General features: G+C 43.8%; 1 protein-coding gene across 3 annotated transcripts; it reads right to left on the minus strand.

Moving 5' to 3' along the window:
* Positions 1-23,104, minus strand: MAP3K7CL (MAP3K7 C-terminal like). Of its 3 annotated transcripts, XM_072133225.1 has the most exons (5): positions 22,842-23,104; positions 12,803-12,911; positions 4,453-4,514; positions 1,950-2,065; positions 1-1,044 (listed from the first exon to the last, which is right to left on the minus strand). In XM_072133225.1, the coding sequence occupies exons 2-5, from the start codon at positions 12,870-12,872 to the stop codon at positions 864-866; spliced, it is 429 nt and encodes a 142-aa protein (XP_071989326.1). In that variant the 5' UTR covers positions 12,873-12,911; positions 22,842-23,104; the 3' UTR covers positions 1-863. The 3 variants fall into 3 exon arrangements, with proteins under 3 accessions (XP_071989326.1, XP_071989328.1, XP_071989327.1); XM_072133227.1 differs by lacking the exon at positions 12,803-12,911 and having other exon boundaries at positions 22,847-23,104; XM_072133226.1 differs by lacking the exons at positions 12,803-12,911; positions 22,842-23,104 and adding an exon at positions 6,101-6,339.
* Positions 23,105-24,084: the final 980 nt, after the last annotated feature.

A 24,084-nucleotide genomic window follows, 5' to 3' on the forward strand; every position in this document is an offset into this window, starting at 1 on the left:
GGTAGATGTCCTTTAATGCATAGATAGTTACCAAAATTTAGCCCCTCCCTGTCGACCACCACAAACCATTCAGGAAAACCCACATATGGATGAGGCTTGTATAAAATGCAATCTTATTGGACTGAGTTTTTAACAGAATTGGTTCAAATTCAAACTCATGACAGTTGGTAAGGGGGTCGTTAGTCGTGGTCTCCCGAGAGCCCGAAAGTCCTCCTGATCTGCCTTTAAGACTCTTGGACTCTTGTCTTAGAAGTTCTATACAAGTTCTTTGGGTTTTCAATCTACCAATTACTGATGGACTCCCCCCATGGTCATCAATTTACCCCTTATCCTGTATATTAAAATATAACCACTTTAGTCGTTGGAAATGAGCCTCTTCCTATTTCTAATTAATCAAACTGTAATAAGAGGGACAGATTTATAAAACTTTCCAAACTCTTAGTTGACCAATCCTACGTACCCTAAATAAAAAGGAAGCTGCGCTGTGATTGGTTGATGTGCAGCAAAAACAAATTTCCATATTGACCGTTTTATAAATCTACTTCATGTCATGTGATCACTTTGAGTTCCTCTAAATAATTATGGGGTTCACTTGGGAAGGACATGTGTGACAAGAGATAATCCAGCCCCCTTAGGCTAATTCATAAGCCGCCTAGGGCATTACACATCCTACTATCAAAAAAACCTTTTACGAGTGTCAGGTTCCCTTTAAGAAGCATCATCGTGGCTCACGCGTCGCCACTAAATCTCTTTGGAAACGTGGCGGCCATCGTCACAACATTCTAACAAATACTTCGAAGAAAAGTGCTGCCGTGTAGGTCACTTTGCACGGGGTTGTCGCTTGTCATTTGCCGGTTTCGCTGTTAGGACGATCCCTGCCGTTTTTGGTATTGTATCCTCAGTTTTTCTAGTTGCTCCTTACATCGGGAGTGAGCCAGGCTGAGGCTCTGGTTCTCTTTACTGAGGTCCTCATATTCTTGTGCTAAGTGAACGGTATCGAAGTTTTCCTTCTCGACTTGATCCAGTCGGGCCAACAACTCTTTTCTAGAGAAAAAATGGAAAAAAAAGTTTCAAAAATTTGACACAGATCCTTGTCACATCCATACATCTAAAATTGGGAAAATATAGAGGGGAATATTTGGCTATTATGTATCCCACCCAACTGCATAGGGTCCCAAAGAGCAGGAAGACCCCCACACAATGGTAGGATGGGGGCTCAACCGGATTGGTTGTTAATATAACTACCGGTATGAGGAACCAAGGAGGAAGGGCATTGTCCTATCTGACTATTAGTGGGAGGCGGCACAACTTGGCCCCCTCTCCTCCTCTAGATCCTGCTTCTTCCCCAAAACCACTCACGTTGAAATCTTCAGTACTAGCGTGAGTAGGGTACAAGATGCATAATGGGTGCATGTGACCTTACTTTGCATGGGGCCCCCCAAAATGCTTAGTTTGCCCCTTAATATGTTATCCAGTTTCAGAATAAATTCCAAATTTAAGTACCTTGAATTTTGGGGAAAGCCTTGACTCCTAGGACTCCTAGAGTTGACCATTAACCACTTACAGTCACAGCTTTTTGACCCCCACAGTTTTTTCCCTGTCTTTTTTACCCTTTTATTACTCCATAGACTAATTATTGGGACCTCCCCCAGTAAACTCTACTAAAAGTGAAGTTACCCTCCTCCAGAATTCTAAATCTGACTATACATTATGAATTTGTAGCCAGCAAACCAGCAAACCATTTTGTTCCTGGTGCCCCCTTATTGCTTGTTTAGCTCCCCACTAGATCTGTCCTAAAATAACTTCTGACTTAAAGGAGATGTTCATAAGTCACATACACACCCACTGCAAGGTATTGGTTGAGGGCTGTGTAGGGGCGTGTCTGTGACTTGTGAGCTCTACGGATACCCATATGGTACATTTTGGTTTACCCTGCATGGAGAACTTACTTCCTTTCCTCCAGCAGTGTGATCTCCCTCTTGACTTGGTGGTATTCCTCTGCAATCTTACAATGCTGCTTGAACACCTGCATGGACTCCTTGGATGTGTTACATGGAGGAAGAGGCTGGAGGAGATGTGAACAGTGAAGAACAACACAACATGAAGGTAAGCATGTATGGAACGTATACCACATAAGTGTCATGGCATTGTATTACTGCCGACGGAGTCCTAAATGGCGCAGGTAAAGCGGAAGGATAGACATTGTCATGGCATTGGATATGGAGTCCTATCACTGAGAATCTCCTTAATCCCAAGAGCAGAGGAGCTTATTCTTGTGACCCTTTCATAGACATGCATGAAATGTATGGGATATACAGAATCTAAGACCCTCAGCTCGATGAACATGGAAGGTACTGGACATTCTCGCCAATACAGCGCCTATCGGAGATAATGATTCTAGAGGCCGACCCCAAGGAAACAGACTTAATTACAGACATTCCATTTTCAGTAAATAATTGATATTATTTGTATAGCGAAAAGTTATACAATTTTATATTATACTTTATGTATGAATTCCTCACGGATTTCTAGATCTCTGCTTGCTGTCATTCTATAGGAAGCTGCATTGTTTACTTCCTCTGGATAAAATACAAGTTCATGGTCATGTGATGTCATACAGGTGCACGGCCCGTTATATCCCTGGTCATGTGATGTCATACAGGTGCACGGCCCGTTATATCCCTGGTCATGTGATGCCACACAGGTATATGAATTGTTGTATCCCTGGTCATGTGATGTCACACAGGTGTATGGCTCGTTATATCCCTGGTCATGTGATGTCACACAGGTCCATGGCTCATTATATCCCTGGTCATGTGATGTCACACAGGTGCACGGCTCATTATATCCCCGGTTATGTGATGTCAAACAGGTACACGGCTTGATATATCCCTGGTCATGTGATGTCACACAGGTGCAGGGCTCCTCATATCCCGGGTCATGTGAGGTCACACAGGTGCACAGCACCTTATATCCCTAATCGTGTGTTGTCACACAGGTGTACAGATCGTTATATCCTTGGTCATGTGATGTCACACAGGTACACACTTGTTATACTGCTATTCAGTTGATGTCACACAGGTGCACAGCTCCTTATATCCCTGGTCGTGTGATGTCACACAGGTGCACACTCGTAATATACATCTTGTATCACACAGCTCTGATTACACTCTGTGATATAACGAGGCATGCACCTGTGTGACACCACAGCACCAGGGACCGTTTTTTATCCGCAGGAAGTAAACAATGAAGCTGTTGATTGACAGCAAGCAGAGGCCTAGAAACCAGAGATTGGGGCACATTTACTTACCCGGTCCAGTCGCGATCCCGCGGCGCGTTCTCCGACACTTATTCGGATCTGCCGGGATTCACTAAGGTCCATGCGCCCGATATCCACCAGGTGTCGCTGTTGCGCTGGGGTCCGCTAGAGTTCACCTTCTTCGTCCCAGTGCATGTAAGTGCTGATCTTGCGAAACAAATTCTTTTTTAATTACCACGGTTTTTCCAAATCCGTCGGGTTGTCTGGCAGCCACGCCCCCTGATTTCTGGCGCGTGAAAGACGGCGCTGATGCGCCAAAATCCGATTGCGTGCGCCAAAATCCCGGGGCAATTCGGCACAAATCAGAAATCGTCGGGAAACCCAATGAAAGTGCGCGATTCGGACCCTTAGTAAATGAGCCCCATTGGGAGCAGAGATCTAGAACCTAATAAAGGAATTGATGAAGATTATACAGCGGGCCCCCTGTAGCTTTATACTTCTGCATTGATGAAGGCTGAGAGCCACTTACATCCTTCCTCCACATACCTACATCCCGTACAGGTCACTTTTCACTGCAGGTTTTAATTGCGGGATTTGTGGTGCTGCTAATGTACATCACAGCGGGGGATCTGCTGCCAATTACTTCCCAAAATGGACACAACCTATTTAAGGGGCGCAAGTAATTTGTGATATTTGTGAGTGTTAACTTGTTTTTGAATATACTGTATATATATTCTGCATATATACTCGAGTATAAGCCTAGTTTTTCAGCACAAAAAATGTGCTGAAAACCCAAACTCGGCTTATACTCGAGTAAAATAATATAGGTTTTTCCAGGTTTTTGTAGTAAAATTAGGGGCCTTGGCTTATATTTGGGTCGGCTTATACTCGAGTATATACGGTATATATATATATATATATATGTTTAATATGAGGGCCTGTTTTTTATGTATTTTTGCAAGACATATCTCAGCATTGTTTTTTTAAATTTTTCTTTTTTTTTACATAATTTAAAAGGTGGTTTTTATATACTGATCAAATGCTTTATTATCTGTCTCTAGTTCTGTCTCTTTCTCCGATTTTATTACATTTATTTTTAACGTCTACTTAAAATAAGTAATAACGTTTCTATATTCTAATATATGTCCAGGAATCCATTGCAAAAAAAAAAAAAAAAAAAAAAAGATTATTACCTGAAGTTGTTGGTCTAGATCTGGAAATGATAAAGGGAAAGCGTTCTCTGCAGATCTTTCATCTGTGGAAAGGCAAAAATTAACTGCATTAATTATTCTGAACAGATCTCTCACCACTAGGGGCACTGTTCCATTGACCAAAACTATAAACTTACATTTTTGTGTCACCATAACTACATTTCTGACAAGGATACATTAGAGACAACAATAGCATTGTGTATGTTAGTAGCAGCAGTACTGTTATTTGTGGGTTTATATTCCAGGATTGTAGCTAGACTTTGCTGATTGTGCTCTGAGCCTGGGACGTAACCTGAAATGGCAGGGCCTCATAGCAGACTGGGGCCCCTCTACAACCTTGAAAAAATATATACCTATATCTATCCTCACGCATTTATACACTCATATACATATTTGTGCACTGATAAATATGCTGTACAATGTGCAGTGTAATATGTATATAATAATGCACATCCTCCATTCTTTGGTGTGTGAGGTCTGATGCCAGGGCCCCCCTGACACTGCAGACCCCATAGCAGCTGCTATGGCTGCTACCATTGTTGTTACGCCCTGCTCAGATCTTTTCCACAGCACCCCCACTTTGCTCTAAATAAAAGCTAGAGAAGACTTCTGGTTGAATACTACAGCAGTCACTGGGGGTCATTTATTAAGGGCCCGATTCGCGTTTTCCCGACGTGTTACCCGAATATTTCCGTTTTGCGCCGCTTGTACTTAAATTGCCCCGGGATTTTGGCGCACGCGATCGGATTGTGGCGCATCGGCGCTGGCATGCGCGCGACGGAAATCGGGGGGCGTGGCCGAACGAAAACCCGACGTATTCGGAAAAACCGCCGCATTTAAAAACCGAAAATGTGTCGCATAAGGACCGCTTACCTTCACCTGGTCCAGCTCGGTGCATTCCGGCGCGATGAGTTTACTTTCAGCGCAGCAGCGCCACCTGGTGGACGGCGGAAGAACTACCTTATTAAATCCCGGCCGGACCCGAATCCAGAGCGGAGAAGCCGCCGCTGGAACGCGAATGGACCGGGTAAGTAAATTTGCCCCACTGTGTTCAGGAGGGAGGGGCTGTGGTGTAGTGCAACTGAGAGTGCTGAGAGCACAGCAGTGTGAGGACACACCTCAATTTCTGTGGGACAGTCCTGGTTTTCAGGTGCTTTCCCATGCAGTGTCAGGATTGCCCCGATTTTCAGTTTTATGTTTTATAAATGCAACATAGATGTTGAATGGTAATGTATGGTGCACTTATATATATCGCTATCATACAGCGATGTGAAAAATTCTTTACAATAGACGTAACAGCACAACTAACAAACCCGACATGTGATTGGCAAGGATCATGACCGGACAACTGGGAAAACTTGATGAAAGGGGTAAGGGAAGGGGAATTCAGCACATAACTCCGCTATATCCAAGTGCACATCCAAATTTGAACTTTTAAGTATCACTAGGGATAAGTGACAAGACGACTTGACACAAGGGAGGACAATGCCTCGGAGGGGGATTAACAGCAATAATAAAGGGACAAGACTAAACAAGACGATGAAGCGGGGTGAGATTTCCATGTCTTGACTATATATATATCGGTTATGACAGCCAGGACTGGCTGCTATTTTATCGCTGATATATTTACCTCGCTGCGAGGCGCGCTGCTGTCAATCCACAATTCCTCGGTGTTTACTTTAAGATTCATAATTGCCTCCTTTTAAAAATAGGTGAAAGCTCTAAAAGCGGAGACATGAATCACGCAGCGATTTCCAGAGTGACTCAATCCACCTCCTCCAGCTGCTTCACGTGAACCGTGCCAAGTGGATGGGAGCCCAGTGCCAGGCTGTATGTACAGCGCAGCATGGCAGCGGCCTGTGGTTAGGGTCCTGCAGACATCCTTACAGGACCTATCGTGGATACAATTGTCACAGGAAGAGCACAGCCCCCCAAATATGCAACTCATCATGTGATTGCGTGGGCATGACCAATAGGTTACCTTCACCGTATTGCCCAACTTTTGAGAAGCTATCGAAACTATGAGGCAGCACGGAAAAGTTTTATGGCATAAACCACATCCCTTACTCCAACCCCTAACTCCACCCTCCATTATTTATCCCCAATATAGTAGCGACCTTATTAAAACCCCCATAGTGGTCCTTACATAGTACAATGACCCCCACCTTTGGCTCTCATTGTATAATGCCTCTTGTTCTGTTGCCACCCCAAAGACTATATAATCCCACCCTCTGGAGCCCACATATAATAACTAGAGATGAGCGAGTATACTCGTCCGAGTATACTGCTCGGTCGAGTATTAGCATACTCGGACCGGCTCGTTACTCGGACGAGTATCTCGCCGGCTCGAGATCGAGCAGTAAATTAATAAAATAAATTGAATAAAAGTATTTTTATTGTAAAAAAAAAATATTACACATGTTTGCAGATGTTTTACTTGTAAGAACACATTGAAATAACACTATTCTTCACTTTCCAGGTGTTCGCGCGTGTCTCCCGCTAGGTTCGGAGATGTTCGGAACATCTGGAATGTGAAGAATATTGTTCTTTCAATGTGTTCTGCACTTAAATGCTCCTGTATTCACTGTTTTTAATGTTTTAATTCTGTTTTTCACTTTGCAGCTGTGCGCGCGTATCTCCGAACCTATCGGGAGACACGCGCACACACCTGCAATGTGAAGAATAGAATTAAAACATTAAAAACAGTGAACACAGGAGCATTTAAGTGCAGAACACATTGAAAGAACACTAAGGGGGGGTCATTTACTAAGGGCCCGATTCGCGTTTTCCCGACGTGTTACCCGAATATTTCCGATTTGCGCCGTTTGTACCTGAATTGCCCCGGGATTTTGGTGCACGCGATTGTATTGTGGCGCATCGGCGCCGGCATGCGCGCGACGGAAATCGGGGGGCGTGGCCGAGCGAAAACCCGACGGATTCGGAAAATCCGCCGCATTTAAAAAAAAAATTGTGTTGCGAAAATTTCACTCACCTTCATCCAGGATAGGCCGGTGTATTTCGAGGCATTCCAGCGGACTTCAGCGCAGCAGCGCCACCTGGTGGACGGCGGAGGAACTACCATCATAAATCCCGGCCGGACCCGAATCCAGCGCAGAGAACGCGCCGCAGGGGTAAGTAAATCTGCCCCATGGACTTTTATATGTCAATTTTCTGATACTAGCCAAGGGGGCGGTAAGTTTTAGTTTTTTTCTCTGTGGGCGTGTCTGTGGGCGTGTGTGTGCTGAGATTCAAAAGGTTGCTACCCCCTTGGCTAGTATGAGATCATTCACGTCTAACATTTCAGGGGACAGATCTTTTGAATGAGTGGACTACTTTAAAAAAAAGGCACACAAAAATTAGTCGGGGAGGGGGGGGGGGCGATCAAATGAGTTATGGCATTCAGTATTATGTTCATAGGGACAGGTTCTCTTTTTAATGGAAAAATTATTTTGGCCTGACTTAACAGTGAAATGCAGTGATTGTTTTATAACCGCCCCTTTAATACCCTTATGAATATGTATATGTATATCCAGAAGGCATTTCTTTCCCATTGTTTGACCTTGGTGAGAGTCTTTCTATTCGAAGCCGTAAAATATGTAAGGGGAAGGGATTCATGGGGCTTGTAAAGTCCATGTACCGCAATGTAATGGGGTAAATCAATCATTTGTTGCATAATGAGTTCCCTGAATAGGCTGAAAGAGCGCGATATAAGCAAGAAACCGCGGGGGTCAATGGCTGCTGGAATGGTCCCGATCCCTGGCCGCAGCGTTATTGCATTCCATAGTACATTTCCTAATGAGTCTGTCCCATCATCTATTGAACAGCTGCGATTTATATTTTTAGCGGAGCTGCTCCGAGACGCCTTTAAACCGAAGGTGCAAATACAGAGTCATGGAAATGTCTTAATGGACTGGTGGGCACTGCCTTTCCGTCTAATTTAGGAAGGTGATAGATTTCTGCAGAGTAATAATGTATCCGCCGTGACATGGGATCATTTGCGGAAGAACATTGTGTGCAAAAACCTCGTCTACAGACATTGAAAAAGTGATCTGTGCAAAAGGGAAAATTCGAGGCGGCCCATCTCCTCAGAGTCTGGGTAGATATACCAAATTACACCATAAAACATTCTGCCGTAAAGTGTTTTTGGTTGCAAAATGGGGTGTGGCTTCCCAGGAAAGGGGTGTGGCTTCTAGTACAGAGGGTGGGGCATGATTTGGTATGCCAAATTTGAAATACAATATTCTGGTAAGAACTAAGCCAACTAACAGGAGGTGTAAAGTTAGACCAGACAGTGAAAAATAATTATCATATAGCATCAGATACTGGTGCAGTATAACACTGTCTTTTCTACCTTAATAGTTCCAGTATATATGCCCGATTGTATCAAACCCTTCTCACGGGCCTTGTGATGGGTATTAAACATACTATGAAGAATGAAGAAACATGGTGGGTGGAGACCGAGATGCTGTGACTCGTCCCCTACTCCATACATAAATAATATGTAACATCAGTGAGGTTCTGTCCATCTTGCTGGCAAGACAGAATTCAGCAGGGAATTCAGTGAAGCTCGTTTTATCACAAGCTCTCCAGCAGGGGCAAGGAGGTAACTTTTGGCACAGGGGTCGGGCAAAATTATTAGCCAAGAGGACCTGTGTGACCTAAACAAAGCTCCCGAGGCTAATTAACATATATTTTTTGCTGGTATCCCGGGACACATACAGAACACAGAAGAAGATGCGGACAGGTAAGTACATTTAGTCTAAATGGTAGTTTTCCTTTAACAAGGATTTTCTCATGGTCTCTTGCATTCAGGGAACTGACATCATCATAAACAAGGAAAATGCAGCCAGACAGGTGAAGACACATATAAGTGGTGAGTGACCCGGTGGTAAATGTGAGACAATGTAGAAGATCAGTGAAAATAAATCATATGTGACAAGAAACTGGAGAAGTGCGAAAATCTGAAGTTTAAATACGTCATCTATCTGAGTAAGATATTTAACAGACCCTTAAATGGGGTCTTCCAGCCACCTGAGGAAGTAATGACATTTAATTTTTTTAGCCCCCTTGATGCCCACAGACACCACTTTTCCCCAACCAGAAAAACTTTTTAAGGACTACGTGATAAAATCTGCTTGAAGAATTCATCTCAACTCAACCGGTGAGTCATAATGACCATCGAGGAAACCTAAAGAAAAATATAGAGAGTAGTCATACTCTATGCCAGGGGTGGCGAACCTATGGCACGTGTGCCGGAGGTGGCACTCTGAGCCCTTTCTGTGGGCACCCAGGCCATCATCCCAGAATGAAGTTCACCAGACAGAGCTCAAAGTATCTGCCTGCAGAACCTTTCTACAGTGATAGATGAATTTGCCCTCCTCCTTTCAACTGCGTTGGTGTCCTTGGGGGGCTGAAGGATTGACAGTTGTCAATGAACAAAGAGAAATACTTTGCTGCGCTGGCACTTTGCAATAAATAAGTGGCTTTTGGTTGAAGTTTGGGCACTCAGGCTCTAAAAGGTTCGCCATCACTGCTCTATGCTATACCTGTAACCTCTATTTGATACCATATTTCTATACCTGGGTGTATTTGATACTATATAGTCATACTGTATGTGTAATGTAAGCTCTAGGAAAAGTCAAGGAAGATAGACAGTGAGCCCTAACACTTAGCCCACTACCCAGAATTCACTACCTGATTGCCCCACAAACCCTAGTGGTAAGGGGCAACTGGTCGACAACCCATTCCTATGCTAAAGGCACTGAAAGGCACTACCAGATAATAAATTAGAGGAAACTAAATCTAAATCTCTCTCAGACACTGTTTCAGAATATTTCATTTTTCTGAGTGTCTGTATCATGTAATCTACCTAAATCGTGTAATCTAGCTAATGAAGCATATACTGTAATCTGAGAGACCCTCTTCAGACATTGTATTTGAGGACAACTGTAATCTCTGTTCTATACTGTATAATCTACCTGGCAACCATTTAATCTGAGAGACCCCACAGACACGGTTTTTGAGGAATCCTGTAATATTTTTGTTCATCTCTTTCATATATTTTATCTATAGAAACCTATATTCTGAGGAAAATCACTTAGGCCCCTCAGACACTGGGGGGCATTTATTATCGCATTTATTATCGCTTTTCAAATGGAAAACTAGCAGAAATATTTTTCCTTACTGCTCCTCTTGTGGCGCTACTTGTGAATCCGACACTTTTCCGGTGCTACTATTTTTCTGACTTGTTTTGCGGCGCAATTCTTGGCGCACAATGAGAGCAGCTAAAAGCTGGTTTAGGGAGCTCTATTCCTTTTTGTCCATGCACAAATTCATTAATCCCTCGTGCCATAAATTTACATCCCACTGAAAAATATACTTCGTTCCCTGCGCCACCCTGCGAGCAAATTAATAAATGATCCCCCCCCCCCCCCCAAACACACACACTAGGGCAGATTTATCAAGCTGTCTGAAAGTCAGAATATTTCTAGTTGCCCAACCAATCACAGATCCCCTTTAAAATATTCATGAACACTGGTAAAATGAAAGCTGAGCTGTGATTCTGACTTTCAGACAGCTTGATAAATCTGCGCCACTGTATTTAGGGAAAAACTGTAATTTCTAAACGGATTCTATACTATATAATCTTCATGTAGGAACCCTTTAATCTGAGAGACCCTCTCAGACACAGTTTTAGATGAATCCTGAAATTTATAATCGGAGGGAACCCATTGAGGTATTGGTTTTAAGAAACTCTATCATCTTTCTGACGGTTCATGTCGTATCATCTAAGGAACTCAATAATCTGAGAGAACCTCACCAGACACTGTATCTGAGTGAACCTGTAATCTCTATGAGGGCCTATTTCATACCATCTAATATATCTGAGGTAATAGTCTGAGGGAATCCATTTAGGTATTGTTTTTAAGAAACCCTGTCATCTTTCTGACGGTCTGTATCGTATGAAATGAACCCTATAATCTGAGAAACCTATTATCTGAGGGAACCATTATAAGTAATGTTTTTAAGAAACCCTGTCATCTTTTTGAGGGGCTATACAGGCGGTCCCCTACTTAAGGACACCCGACTTACAGACAACCCATAGTTACAGACAGACCCCTCTGACCTCCGGTGAAGCTTTCTGGATGCTTTACTATAGTCCCGATTGCAATGATCAGCTGTAAGGTGTCTGTAATGAAGCTTTATTGATAATCCTTGGTCCCATTACAGCAAAAAATGTTTAAACTCCAATTGTCACTGGGGCCAAAATTTTTTTCATCTGGATCTACAATGATAAAATATACAGTTTCGACTTACATACAAATTCAACTTAAGAACAAACCTCCGGACCCTATCTTGTACGTAACCCGGGGACTGCCTGTATCCTATGATCTAACTAAGGAACTGGATAATCTGAGAGACCCTCAGCAGGTCCTATTCATACCATATGCCATAATATATCTGAGGTAATAGTCTGAGAGAATCCATTTAGGTATTGTTTTTAAGAAACCCTGTCATCTTTCTGATGATTTGTATAGTATCATCTCATGAAAGAACCCTATAATCTGAGAGACCTTCTCCATACACTTAATCTGAGTAAACCTTTCATCTCTATGAGGGTCTATTTCATACCTGAGGTATCTGAGGTAATCTATAATCCTGAGGGAACCATTTTAAGTATTGTTTTTAAGAAACCCCGTCATCTTTCTGAGGGGCTATATCCTATGATCTAACTAAGGAACTAGATAATCTGCGAGACCCTCACCATACACTGTATTTGAGGAAACCTGTCATCTTTATGAGGGTCTATTTCATACTAAATCATTCACCTGAGGTAATATATAATGTGAGGGAATGATCTAATGTCTATCCTGCTGAGCGTTTATTCCATATTGTAAAGCGCTACGGAATTTGATGGCGCTATATATAAATAAAGATTATTATTACATATTATTATTATCCTCCTGTGGTGATCTATAATCTGAGTAACCCTTACAGATCAAGTTTTCTCAGATCTCTTCTTTTATCTCATTTTCACCTGCTTATCTGTACACAATTACAATATACAGTACATAAATACCCATTATCCCATTTTTTTGCGTTTAATCCCACAGATGATTTTTTTAGAATCGTGTTCCCTTTAACTATAATAAGTGAAGCTTCCACATCCAGTGACTGAGCATCGCCTCAGCTCATACATATTTTACATTACAGCATTCATTATAAGGAAGCCTTTGTGACAAATATAGATAAGGGATAGTAGATTTTTATCCGCCACGGGATGTGCGGTCTGTTTCTTGTTCGCTGAGGTAGAAGCAGATAAATGCGGTACCTGCCGAGTCATTAAGACTGAAGGAAATGCGCACGGGTTTATCAGCGGGGATTCTTGCCGTGGTGATCATGTGGGCACAATGACTTCAACCGCCTTATCTAAAATAATACTGAAACGAGAAGAATAACACATAAACTGTTAGCGATGTAGTATAGAAAAACTCATTCCAACAGACCGCAATGTGTGCGGGGGGAAAAAACGTAAGAGGCCATTGAAAATAAGAGGTACATAACAATCTCGCTCCAGCAATGTAATCTCTGATAAAATAAGGAATAAAACACTGATTATGACCAACAAGATATATCAAGTGTAGAGATATATACGGTATATAAAGAAGCACTGATACTTGAGATACTCAGTCATGGCCGCCATGACTACATGTATGATGTACGTATGATGCCATATTGTACACATAAATAATGCAGCTATACGGTACTCATAAATAATAGTCATACAGGCGGTCCCCTACTTAAGAACACTCGACTTACATACGACCCATAGTTACAAACGGACCTCTGTATATTGGTAATTTCTTGTACTTTAGTCCTAGGCTACAATAAACAGCTGTAACAGTTATCACAGGTGTCTGTACTGAAGCTTTAGTGTTAATATTGATTCTTATGACAACCCAACATTTTTAAAATCCAATTGTCACAGAGACCAATAAAGTTCTGGCTGAGATTACAATGATAAAATATACAGTTCCGACATACATACAAACTCAACTTAAGAACAAACCTGCAGACCCTATCTTGTATGTAACCCGGGGACTGCCTGTACTGTACAAATAACTATTGTCACTACACACTGCTCATAAATAATGCTGTTATACTGTATACACATAGTTAATGTCACCCCCATACAGTTCTCATAAATAATGCCGTCATATACGCTTCTCATAATTAATACCAACACATGTGACCGATAAATAATTCCGTCATACTGTACACATATAGTGGTGTATATAGCCATAGGTGATAGGCTATGGTACTGTGATGTAACTCTATTATAATGATTATTTCTAGAATTGCAGTGTGATAATTTCTATTTATTGATTGTATGTTGTCCACCACCACATGTTTTAAATTTAATAGGTTTTTAGGTCCAGGTGGTTGTATGTTTATAATAATTTGGCAATAAAGTGACTTTATACTGGTGAAAATATATTTGGATATAGTGTTATGACATATCCCAAGTATAGGGACTAAAGACATTAAAGGACATTTACCATCAGTTTAGCGGAACATCATCTTTTATTATAACTCTATAAAAGTTTAGCAAATTACTTGGGGGTGCTCAGGCTATGTCACCCGATCACCTACATAGGAAAGGCGGATAAGGAGAGACCAGAAAGCGCTCACAGAGTAGTATTTTGCAGAAAAAAAAACTGATTTTGGTGAGGTAGTTAGAATAAGGCACACCAGAGAGAGTTGTGCTAATACCAGGCACAACACTAGTAGGAAACTTAAGTAGGGTACCATATGGTTTCCATGTTGTGTCCTGGGAAGCGGCAGTCAAATGCAGTTTACGGATTTCACTGTACGACCCAAATTACATGTCTACTTTATTCTTTGGGTCGGTACGATCACGGGGATACCAAATTTGTATAGGTTTTATAATGTTTTCATACATTTACAAAAATTAAAACCTCCTGTACAAACAAACATTTTTGGGTTTTGACATCTTCTAGCGCTAATAACTTTTTTATACTTTGGTCTACAGAGCTTTGGGTGGTGTTGTTTTTTGCGACATTTGATGACGTTTACAATGTTGTCATTTTTTAAGACTGTACGACCTTTTGATCAAAAAGTGCCATTTTCAACTATTTTCCGTTACGGGGTGAAACACAGTGAAAAACCATTGTTATATTTTGATAGATCGGGCATTTTCGGACGTGGCGATACCTAATGTGTTTATGATTTTTACTGTTTATTTATATCAGTTCTAGGGAAAGGGGGTAATTTGAATTTTTATATTTTTTTATTATAATTTTTTTTAAAACTTTTTTCTTTTATTTTTACTATTTTTCAGACTCCCTAGGGTACTTTAACCCTAGGTTGTCTGATCGATCCTACTATATACTGCCATACTAGAGCAAAGACTTACTGGCTATGGAGAGAGCTCGGCCCGCGAGCCCTCTCCGTGCACCCGCACCCGGCATGTGACATAGTATTACGTCACATGTCAGTAAGGGGTTAAAGAGGACCTGTCACAAATTAAAAAAAGGCACTGGGAGCTGCTTACTAAAGTAAGCAACTCCTAGTGCTAAAACAGACGCAGCAGTGTTACAATGATAGCATTATCGGAAATCTCGGAAACGTTGTCTCCATACGGTACTCACAAATAATGGCATATGGTTCGCATGCCTAATGTCACCATATGTTACTCATAACTAGTGCTGTTTACATATAGTAAATGTCCTCATACAGTACTCGGAAGTAGTGCTGTCATTCATATGATACATAATCAGTAAATATACTGTACATATAGTAATGTTGTCTTCATGCGATGCTGTCATATAGTTCATACAACCAATATCACTACCGTATTTTGCGGACTATAAGGCGCACCATCAATAAATGCCCGCTAAAGCATCTAGGTTCATATACAAGGCGCACCGGATTATAAGGATGAATGACCAGCAGGTGGCAGACCTGTGCACAGTTAAAGGCAGCTGTAGTCTGTAAGTACGATTCATATATAAGGCGCACCGGATTATAAGGCGCACCTGATTGTAAGGATGTATGACCAGCAGGTGGCAGACCTGTGCACAGTTCAAGGCAGCTGATGTCTGTAAGTAGGTTCATATATGAGGCGCACTGGACTATAAGGCGCACCTTTGATTTCTGAGAAAATCAAAGGATTTTTTGTGCGCCTTATAGTCTGAAAAATACGGGTACATGTTATTCAGAAATAATGCTGTTATACTCTATACATAGTTAATAATGTCGTTCTCATGAATAATACTGTCATACAATATACATTACGATTGCCACCACAGAGCACTAATAAATAATGACGTGACTGATATAACCATACACTTCTTATACATAATGCTGTTATACTGTACATACAGTATATACTAAATGCTGTCTACATGCAACATTCATTAAAAAAAAAAATGCAGTCATATGGTTCACATATGTGATCTCCCCACACGTCACATACTGTATACATTTTGTAAATGTTGCCGCCTCACAGTCCTCCATGTAATACAGATGATTGTCCCCATATAGCACTAATAAATAATGAGGCGACGCAACACACTGCACATAAGTCATGCATTAGCATAATTTAAAAAGTTGACTTTAGAAAGGTGAAGGCCATGGATAGCAAATATAAGAAGATTACCACAGTCACAGTGCCTGGATCTATGAGTAGGTGTCCCTGGATTTTGATGGTAGATTTCCTTTAAAGGGCACCTACCACCACAAATCTACCTATAAAGGTAGATTGGGTGGTAGGTGGATCAATGGGACGTGAGGATAGGCCTTTTAAGGGCTAATCCTAACGTCCCCGCACTTTTTTAGTAACTTTTATTAGACTTTTATGCTAATTTTATTATGCGGCTACTGGGGCGTGGAGTAGCCGCATCTGAGGTTACACGAGGCAGGTACTCCACGCCCCGGTAGCCTCTTTTCTCCTCCTACTCACCATCTTCGGCGCGCAGCTGCTCGTAGCTGCGCACCCTCGTCCGACGATCCTGCAGTCTGCGCATGCGCAGAACAGCAGGCCCGTGCCTGTGCAGCCCCGGCTTCGGAGCAGTGACCGCGCAGGCACGGCACTGCTGTTCTGCGCATGCGCAGACGGCAGGATCGTCGGACGAGGGCGCGCAGCTACGAGCAGCTGCGCGCCGAAGATGGTGAGTAGGAGGAGAAAAGAGGCTACCGGGGCGTGGAGTAGCCGCCTCGTGTAACCTCAGATGCGGCTAATCCACGCCCAAGTAGCCGCATAATAAAATTAACATAAAAGTTTGATAAAAGTTCCAAAAAAAGTGCGGGACGTGAGGATTAGCCCTTAAAAGGGCTATCCTCACGTCCCATTGATCCACCTACCACCCGATCTACCTTTATAGGTAGATTTGTGGTGGTAGGTTCCCTTTAAACGACTGTCAGCTACCAGATCGTACATAAACTTTACATATGAACATGTAGCTGAACTGTACAGGATAAGAAACACGTCTTTATTCAGCAAAAAAAACCTGCATTGGATACAGAGGAATCTTCATTTTTATCTATATGCAAATTAGCATTTCGGTGCACCATGGGTGTGGCCTGGAGGTCCAGTGCACCCTTAGCAAAATACTGTCAATCAAGGCTGAGTGGGAGGTGCTAAGTAGTAAAATATAGAGATGTTGCACTGGAATTTTTGGCCACACCCATTAGGCACCTTACTGCTTATTTGCATATAAATAAAAAAGAGGATTTCTGTGAAAGCTGTGCTTATGATACACGTCACCTACAAGGGCAGGTAGATCATATATTTAGCTTTCACTCCATTTTTTGCACCCTACTCGCATTATGGTACAGTTTTCGTGTATTGTATCTGTGCATTGGGACGTGAACGTATTTGTATACTCCAGTTAATTTTACACCCCCTCCCCCATCTCCGCTTCTACCCCCCCCCCCCCTCACACCTGCTTTAATCTACACAAAGCAATGTCTCATTTCCTAACCAGTCATTAATTCCTGACCTCTATCAGTAACAAGATGTGGTTAAAACACTCGAGACGCGTCATCTATTATTCCAGAAGTGAAGGGAGAAGAAATATTACCCAATTTACGTCCTGTCTGGCTGGTAAATACACGGCCATTGCCTTTAATTACTATTGTGGCTTAATAGAATGAACCTGTTCTGTCAAGTGCAACGTTCTATCTTATCAACTTATTTGTATGTATGTGGGATGATATTCAAGAGTCGGCTATTAAAGGGACGCAGTCTCCAAATTCTATCCCACTGAGCTAGCAGACCCCCTCAGGTGGGGGATGAAATGTCCTTTCCAGAATTACCTCTTTTATATGAAATCTTCTAAGTTTACCTTTAAAAAATAACTTCTATGAGGATAGAAGAGTCACTTTTTACCTGAGATGAGTCACTTTAAGAGACTGCAGGGGGTGCATCACTTCAAACAGTCCTATATCGGCCCCTGTAATACCTAGAACCATGCTTTGGTGTAATTTTAAAGATAAGAAGCTCAACTTTCAATTCGCAGCAGGTATGTGGTTCTGTGAGCTACAGAATTGGAGATATTGGTAGTCAAAGACAGATACAGGGACTGGATCTTTACCTGTAGCGTTTGAACTCCAAAGTCCTGGTGCAGTAAATAAACAGGTCTGACAGAGTCTACCATCTTTTTTGTGGTGCATTTTTAACAAAAGGCGTGCAACACAATTTTAAAGTTAAATATGGCGCTTGGTCTGAATCAGTCGGACCGTCCAACGGTGCGCCCCCTAAATTGCGTCACACAGAATCGCCTGTGCAAGCCGTTTTAGCCATGAAGAACGTGAACAGTCCGACTTAAGTTCAACGCAAAGTGGCACAAAGCCCATAGTAAATGTGCCCCATTAGATAAAAATGGTTAGATCAAGGGGCCCAATGTATAAGTGTTCTGCGCTCAAGTCTCGTTGTTGCGCCAGAATTATCACAAGCTACAACCATCTGTGATAAGGTAATTTCCTGCCTCTTATTAATCACTTTACTTCAGGCGCAGTATATACACAATGTTAGATTCGGGCACTTACATGTGATCCTGCTACAAGCTCCTCTCTGCTTCTCCCACAGCCCAGAATGAGAATCACCCCCACAGCAGCACCCAGGTGTGTGACACCCTGCACCCAGTGACCTCCTCAGCAGGGGCTTCTCCTGGAGGGGATCCCCCAGTGCTGGTCTCCTGCTGCACCCCTGTAATTCTGGCCAGTATCCCCCTCAGACACAAGTGTGGTCATCCTGCTACACATGGACACTTCTCTGTCCTGTCTGCATCTCCTACACACTTCTCTTCCATCCTGCTACACAGGGACACTTCTCTGTCCTGTCTGCAGCTCCCACTCGCTTCTCTTCTATCCTGCTACATGGGGACACTTCTCTGTCCTATCTGCAGCTCCCACTCGCTTCTCTTCTATCCTGCTACATGGGGACACTTCTCTGTCCTGTCTGCAGCTCCCACTCGCTTCTCTTCTATCCTGTTACACAGGGACACTTCTTTGTCCTATCTGCAGCTCCCACTCGCTTCTCTTCTATCCTGCTACATGGGGACACCTCTCTGTACTGTCTCCAGCTCCCACTCACTTCTCTTCTATCCTGTTACACAGGGACACTTCTTTGTCCTATCTGCAGCTCCCACTCGCTTCTCTTCTATCCTGCTACATGGGGACACTTCTCTGTACTGTCTGCAGCCCCTACACACTTCTCTTCTCTCCTGCTCCATGGGGACACTTCTCTGTCCTATCTGCAGCTCCCACTCGCTTCTCTTCTATCCTGCTACATGGGGACACTTCTCTGTACTGTCTCCAGCTCCCACTCACTTCTCTTCTCTCCTGCTCTGTGCTGCTGCTTTTGTAGATTGTTTGTAAATAGAAAGTCATGCACTGTAAACAGAGGCTGCAGGCAGTGTCTGTAGTGCCTGCTGAGCTCTGCTGCTGGGGATAAGAGCTCAGTGGGGGACATTTATCACACTTCTCAGTTTAAGCCCCTAAATGTACAAGTCATGATTAGTAGGTGCAGCAAAACCTCTGGATTGCTAGGATAAATGAGGAAAACATGGTTATTTTTGCTGTGCCACAATACAATAAGGCACAAAAACAACAGAAAAAAAGAGTGACACTTGTCCTGCTGTCCGGGGGGGATTTCCCCACTCTCATCGCTATGTACATCCTCACGGCGTCTCCTGCTTCAAGAAGTTCACTATAGCTGCCGGGATCAGGAGACGATGACGTCACCGCGCCTCAGTCCTGCGATAAGCCGGGGGGAAGACACGGGTGAGTATGTGCTTTTTTTGTGTGTGTGTGTATATATATATGTGTATATGTGTGTGTGTGTATATATGTGTGTGTAGGGGGGTGGGCTTTACTTGCGACTGGGGGCTTTGAGGACATGGGGGGGCTTAGGGGACATTACTTTTGGCTGGGGGCAACTTTTTGGAGGCTGTAGGAAACATTGAGGAGACTGTGGGGACTACTACATGGGGGCTGCAAGGACATGGGGGCCAGGGGGCTGCGAGAACATGGGGGCCAGGGGGCTGCGAGGACATGGGGGCCAGGGTGCTGCGAGGACATGGGGGCCGGGGGGCTGCAAGGACATGGGGGCCGGTAGGCTGCAAGGACATGGGGGCCAGGGTGCTGCGAGGACATGGGGGCCAGGGGGCTGCGAGGACATGCGGGCCAGGGGGCTGCAAGGACATGGGGGCCAGGGGGCTGCGAGGACATGGGGGCCAGTGTGCTGCGAGGACATGGGGGCCGGGGGGCTGCAAGGACATGGGGGCCAGGGGGCTGCAAGGACATGGGGGCCAGGGGGCTGCGAGGACATGGGGGCCAGGGGGCTGCGAGGACATGGGGGCCAGGGGGCTGCGAGGACATGGGGGCCAGGGGGTTGCGAGGACATGTGGGCCAGGGGGTTGCGAGGACATGGGGGCCAGGGGGTTGCGGGGACATGGGGGCCAGGGGGCTGCGAGGACATGGGGGCCAGGAGGCTGCGAGGACATGGGGGCCAGGGGGCTGCGAGGACATGAGGGCCAGGGGGCTGCAAGGACATGGGGGCCAGGGGGCTGCAAGGACATGGGGGCCAGGGGGCTGCGAGGACATGGGGGGCTGAAAGGACATTACAGGGGGCTGCAAGGACATGGGGGCCAGGGGGCTGCGAGGACATGGGGGCAAGGGGGCTGCGAGGACATTACAGGGGGCATTACTGGTGGCATTCAGCGCCATAGGAGTGCCCGGTATGGTGAGCACACTTTTGTGTCACAGTGCCATCGCTAGAAAGAACGGCCTGGCTTCTTATGGAGAGGGGAGGCGTAAGGAGCACCCACCCCTTCTCCAGCAGTCCTGGCCCAGGCGTAGCTTGCATGTGTGTGTAAAAAGGGGCTTTACATTAAAGGAGAGAAAGTGTTTGAACATAAGATTTCTGTGTGGTAAACTCCACAGGGATGACACGTGTCTGAAGAGGAGACATGGTGATGCCGGGCCTAATGGAAAAGATCGAGAACAACTACACGTCACAGGACAAGTCACCTTGTGGTAGATGTAATAGGTAGGGATTGCTTCTGTGTTTTCTGTAGCTGTTAGGTACAGTTGTTACACGTGAAGGGGTTATGTAGAAGATATACTACTTAAAATGCACACGCTGTCTGTGGTCAGATTTGGACCCATGGCCCCTGGCTGCAGGGTGACAGGGTAACCAGTGTGTGGAACCATTGTAGAGCATAGTGAGATAGTTGTATAATTGCTTCCTCCACTATATCTAGCGCTATATGACTGTGCATCACCTACATGAATGTAATTTCCTGCAACTCACCCGTATGACACAGGACTACAGGCTTAAACTGAGAAGTGCGATAAATGTCCCCCACTGAGCTCTTATCCCCAGCAGCAGAGCTCAGCAGGCACTACAGACACTGCCTGCAGCCTCTGTTTACAGTGCATGACTTTCTATTTACAAACAATCTACAAAAGCAGCAGCACAGAGCAGGAGAGAAGAGAAGTGAGTGGGAGCTGGAGACAGTACAGAGAAGTGTCCCCATGTAGCAGGATAGAAGAGAAGCGAGTGGGAGCTGCAGATAGGACAAAGAAGTGTCCCCATGTAGCAGGAGAGAAGAGAAGTGTGTAGGAGCTGCAGATAGGACAGAGAAGTGTCCCCATGTAGCAGGAGAGAAGAGAAGTGAGTGGGAGCTGGAGACAGTACAGAGAAGTGTCCCCATGTAGCAGGATAGAAGAGAAGCGAGTGGGAGCTGCAGATAGGACAGAGAAGTGTCCCCATGTAGCAGGAGAAAAGAGAAGTGAATTTATGTTGTAGTAAAAGTCAAGGTTTTTTTCTTCATTCAATTTAAAGCAACTTTTGACTTTGGCCAGAAAAAAATGTCACTCAAAAATTCAAAAAAAAAAAAAAAAAGGACCTCTGGGTGTGAAGCCACTTTTAGGACAGTTTTCCAGTATTTAAGCCAAAGTAAAGAACGGATACATGACTGGTGTCAAGGCTTCCACCGTGATAGATCCAGCAAAGTAAAAATTCTGATAACAATATAAAATATTTAAAAACTACCCCCCCCCCCAAGAAAAAAAACAACAAAAAAATACAACAAAAATAACAAATAATAAAAATATATCCTAAAATCACAACCTGTGTTTTCCAGTATAGATGTGCAGCTATAAGTGTGGAAATTTTTAAAAAATGTAATTACAGTCGGATCTATGCAATTTATCTGAAAACTAGAATATATATTTTTTTTTTTCGGATTGGACCAAGCCAGACTCAAAAGAACTATGTGATATTCCAAATTCAGGTTGTAAATTGTCCACTACGGGCCCTGTACAGTCACCGAAACCTTGTTCCAATGACGTTTATTTTTCAAAAATTTACAATTTTTAAAGAAACGCACCTGTTTGATGTTTCATTTGTAATCCGTAGATCAAGAGGAATTTATGGGAATTGCCGAAGCCAAAAAATTCTCACTGAATGTTTTTGCTTCGACAATTCGCATTATGTCACCCAAAACCTGGCGACTACATGAGAACTGTCTCTGCAGCAGGTGACTACACAAGAACTGTCTCTGCAGCAGGTGACTACACAAGAACTGTCTCTGCAGCAGGTGACTACACAAGAACTGTCTCTGCAGCAGGTGCGGGGCTGCAGTTGTGTGTGTGAACATATCCTAATCGTATCGGATTAAGGAGCCTAAGGCTTATAACACCCGGACGAGCTCCTACCATTCAACACGACACAAGTGTCTACAATTTTTGCCATCTGCTCGCTTTACAAAATCTGTATCCGGGCTCAGATGAAGTGATGTACCATGCCCCGAGCCCAGTGCCCACACCTGTCGTCTTACCTCACTCAGCCGGCCGTGTGTGTGTGTGCACTTCAGTAATCCTAGGTCAGCCACTTCCTTGGCCGGTCTTCGTCTTTACGGAGAAAAACAGTCAATGGAAGTAAAGTCTGCTCCTGCTGCATAGCAACATAGACGAAGCTTGAGCGGCAGTGACAGCTGTGGCTACCTGCGATTGTCACTTTCCCAGCAGCCGGACCCCTCAGCCCCTGCCCGTGGCTCCCTCCTTATCCCACTTCGCCTTCCTTCCTTTTGATTTAGTATGTTGTCACACTTCAAGGAGGGGGGGGGGGGGGGGGAGTAAAAAAAATTCTCCCCTGTCAAGTCTTAAAAAAAAAAAAAGAAGTGACAAACCGCGGGAGTTCAAGGCTTTTAATTCATTAGTCCTGGCAGACCTAAAATACAAACAGACTGACTTCAGCGGGCAGGAATGTTTACAGCATGACCAATCAGTGCCCGGCGGAGGCTATTCCAGCGAGCTGCTGGCAAAGATAGAGCGGCTACACTCAGCACAACTGTCTGGGGCGCCAATCACTCACCGATGACATCGTCAACTTGGACGGACTGCAAACAGGTTATCTGAAGAGTCCCCGTGCCAGGACATTACCACTGACCACCCACCAACCCAGAGATAAGAAGCCTGATAACAGGACAGGAAGAGACATGAGCGGGACAGGTCATAGACAAAGGGATATTTCTAACATTTGTCATCTAACTACATCGGCACTGACAGGAGGAGAGCGGCTACAACTATATAGGAGATAGAGGTCGTGTGCGGAGAGATGAGGGTCTACATAATAATATCTCATAACCATACATACATAGACGGATATATAGATATAGAACAAGAAAGTCTTGTAGCAGCTTCAAGAAAAAAGCAAACTAAACCATTGTTGGGTGCACGTGTCTATGGGCCAGGCTGAGGTCATCTCAAAGTAATATGCTGAAAAAACAGCATTTTAGTAAATCTAGTGAAAAACGGCGGTTCTAATAGATAGACAAACAGACAGACAGACAGATAGATGATAGATAGGAGATAGATAGATAGATAGATAGGAGATAGATAGGAGATAGATAGATAGATAGATAGATAGGAGATAGATAGATAGTAGATAGATAGATAGATAGATAGATAGATAGATAGATATGAGATAGATAGATAGGAGATAGATAGATAGATAGATAGATAGATAGATAGATAGATAAATAATAGACAGATAGATAGATGGATAGAATATAGATTCCC

The sequence above is a fragment of the Engystomops pustulosus genome, chromosome 2 (genome assembly GCF_040894005.1).
Source record: "Engystomops pustulosus chromosome 2, aEngPut4.maternal, whole genome shotgun sequence".
Taxonomy (NCBI): Eukaryota; Metazoa; Chordata; class Amphibia; order Anura; family Leptodactylidae; genus Engystomops; species Engystomops pustulosus.

Coding starts and splice junctions, on each gene's coding strand:
- MAP3K7CL (XM_072133225.1), bottom strand. CDS start 12,872: ATGATCACCACGGCAAGAATCCCCGCTGATAAACCCGTGCGCATTTCC. Junction 2,066..4,452: donor ATCTAGACCAACAACTTCAG/GTAATAATCTTT, acceptor CATCTCCTCCAG/CCTCTTCCTCCATGTAACAC. Junction 1,045..1,949: donor ACACTGCTGGAGGAAAGGAA/GTAAGTTCTCCA, acceptor TTTTTTCTCTAG/AAAAGAGTTGTTGGCCCGAC.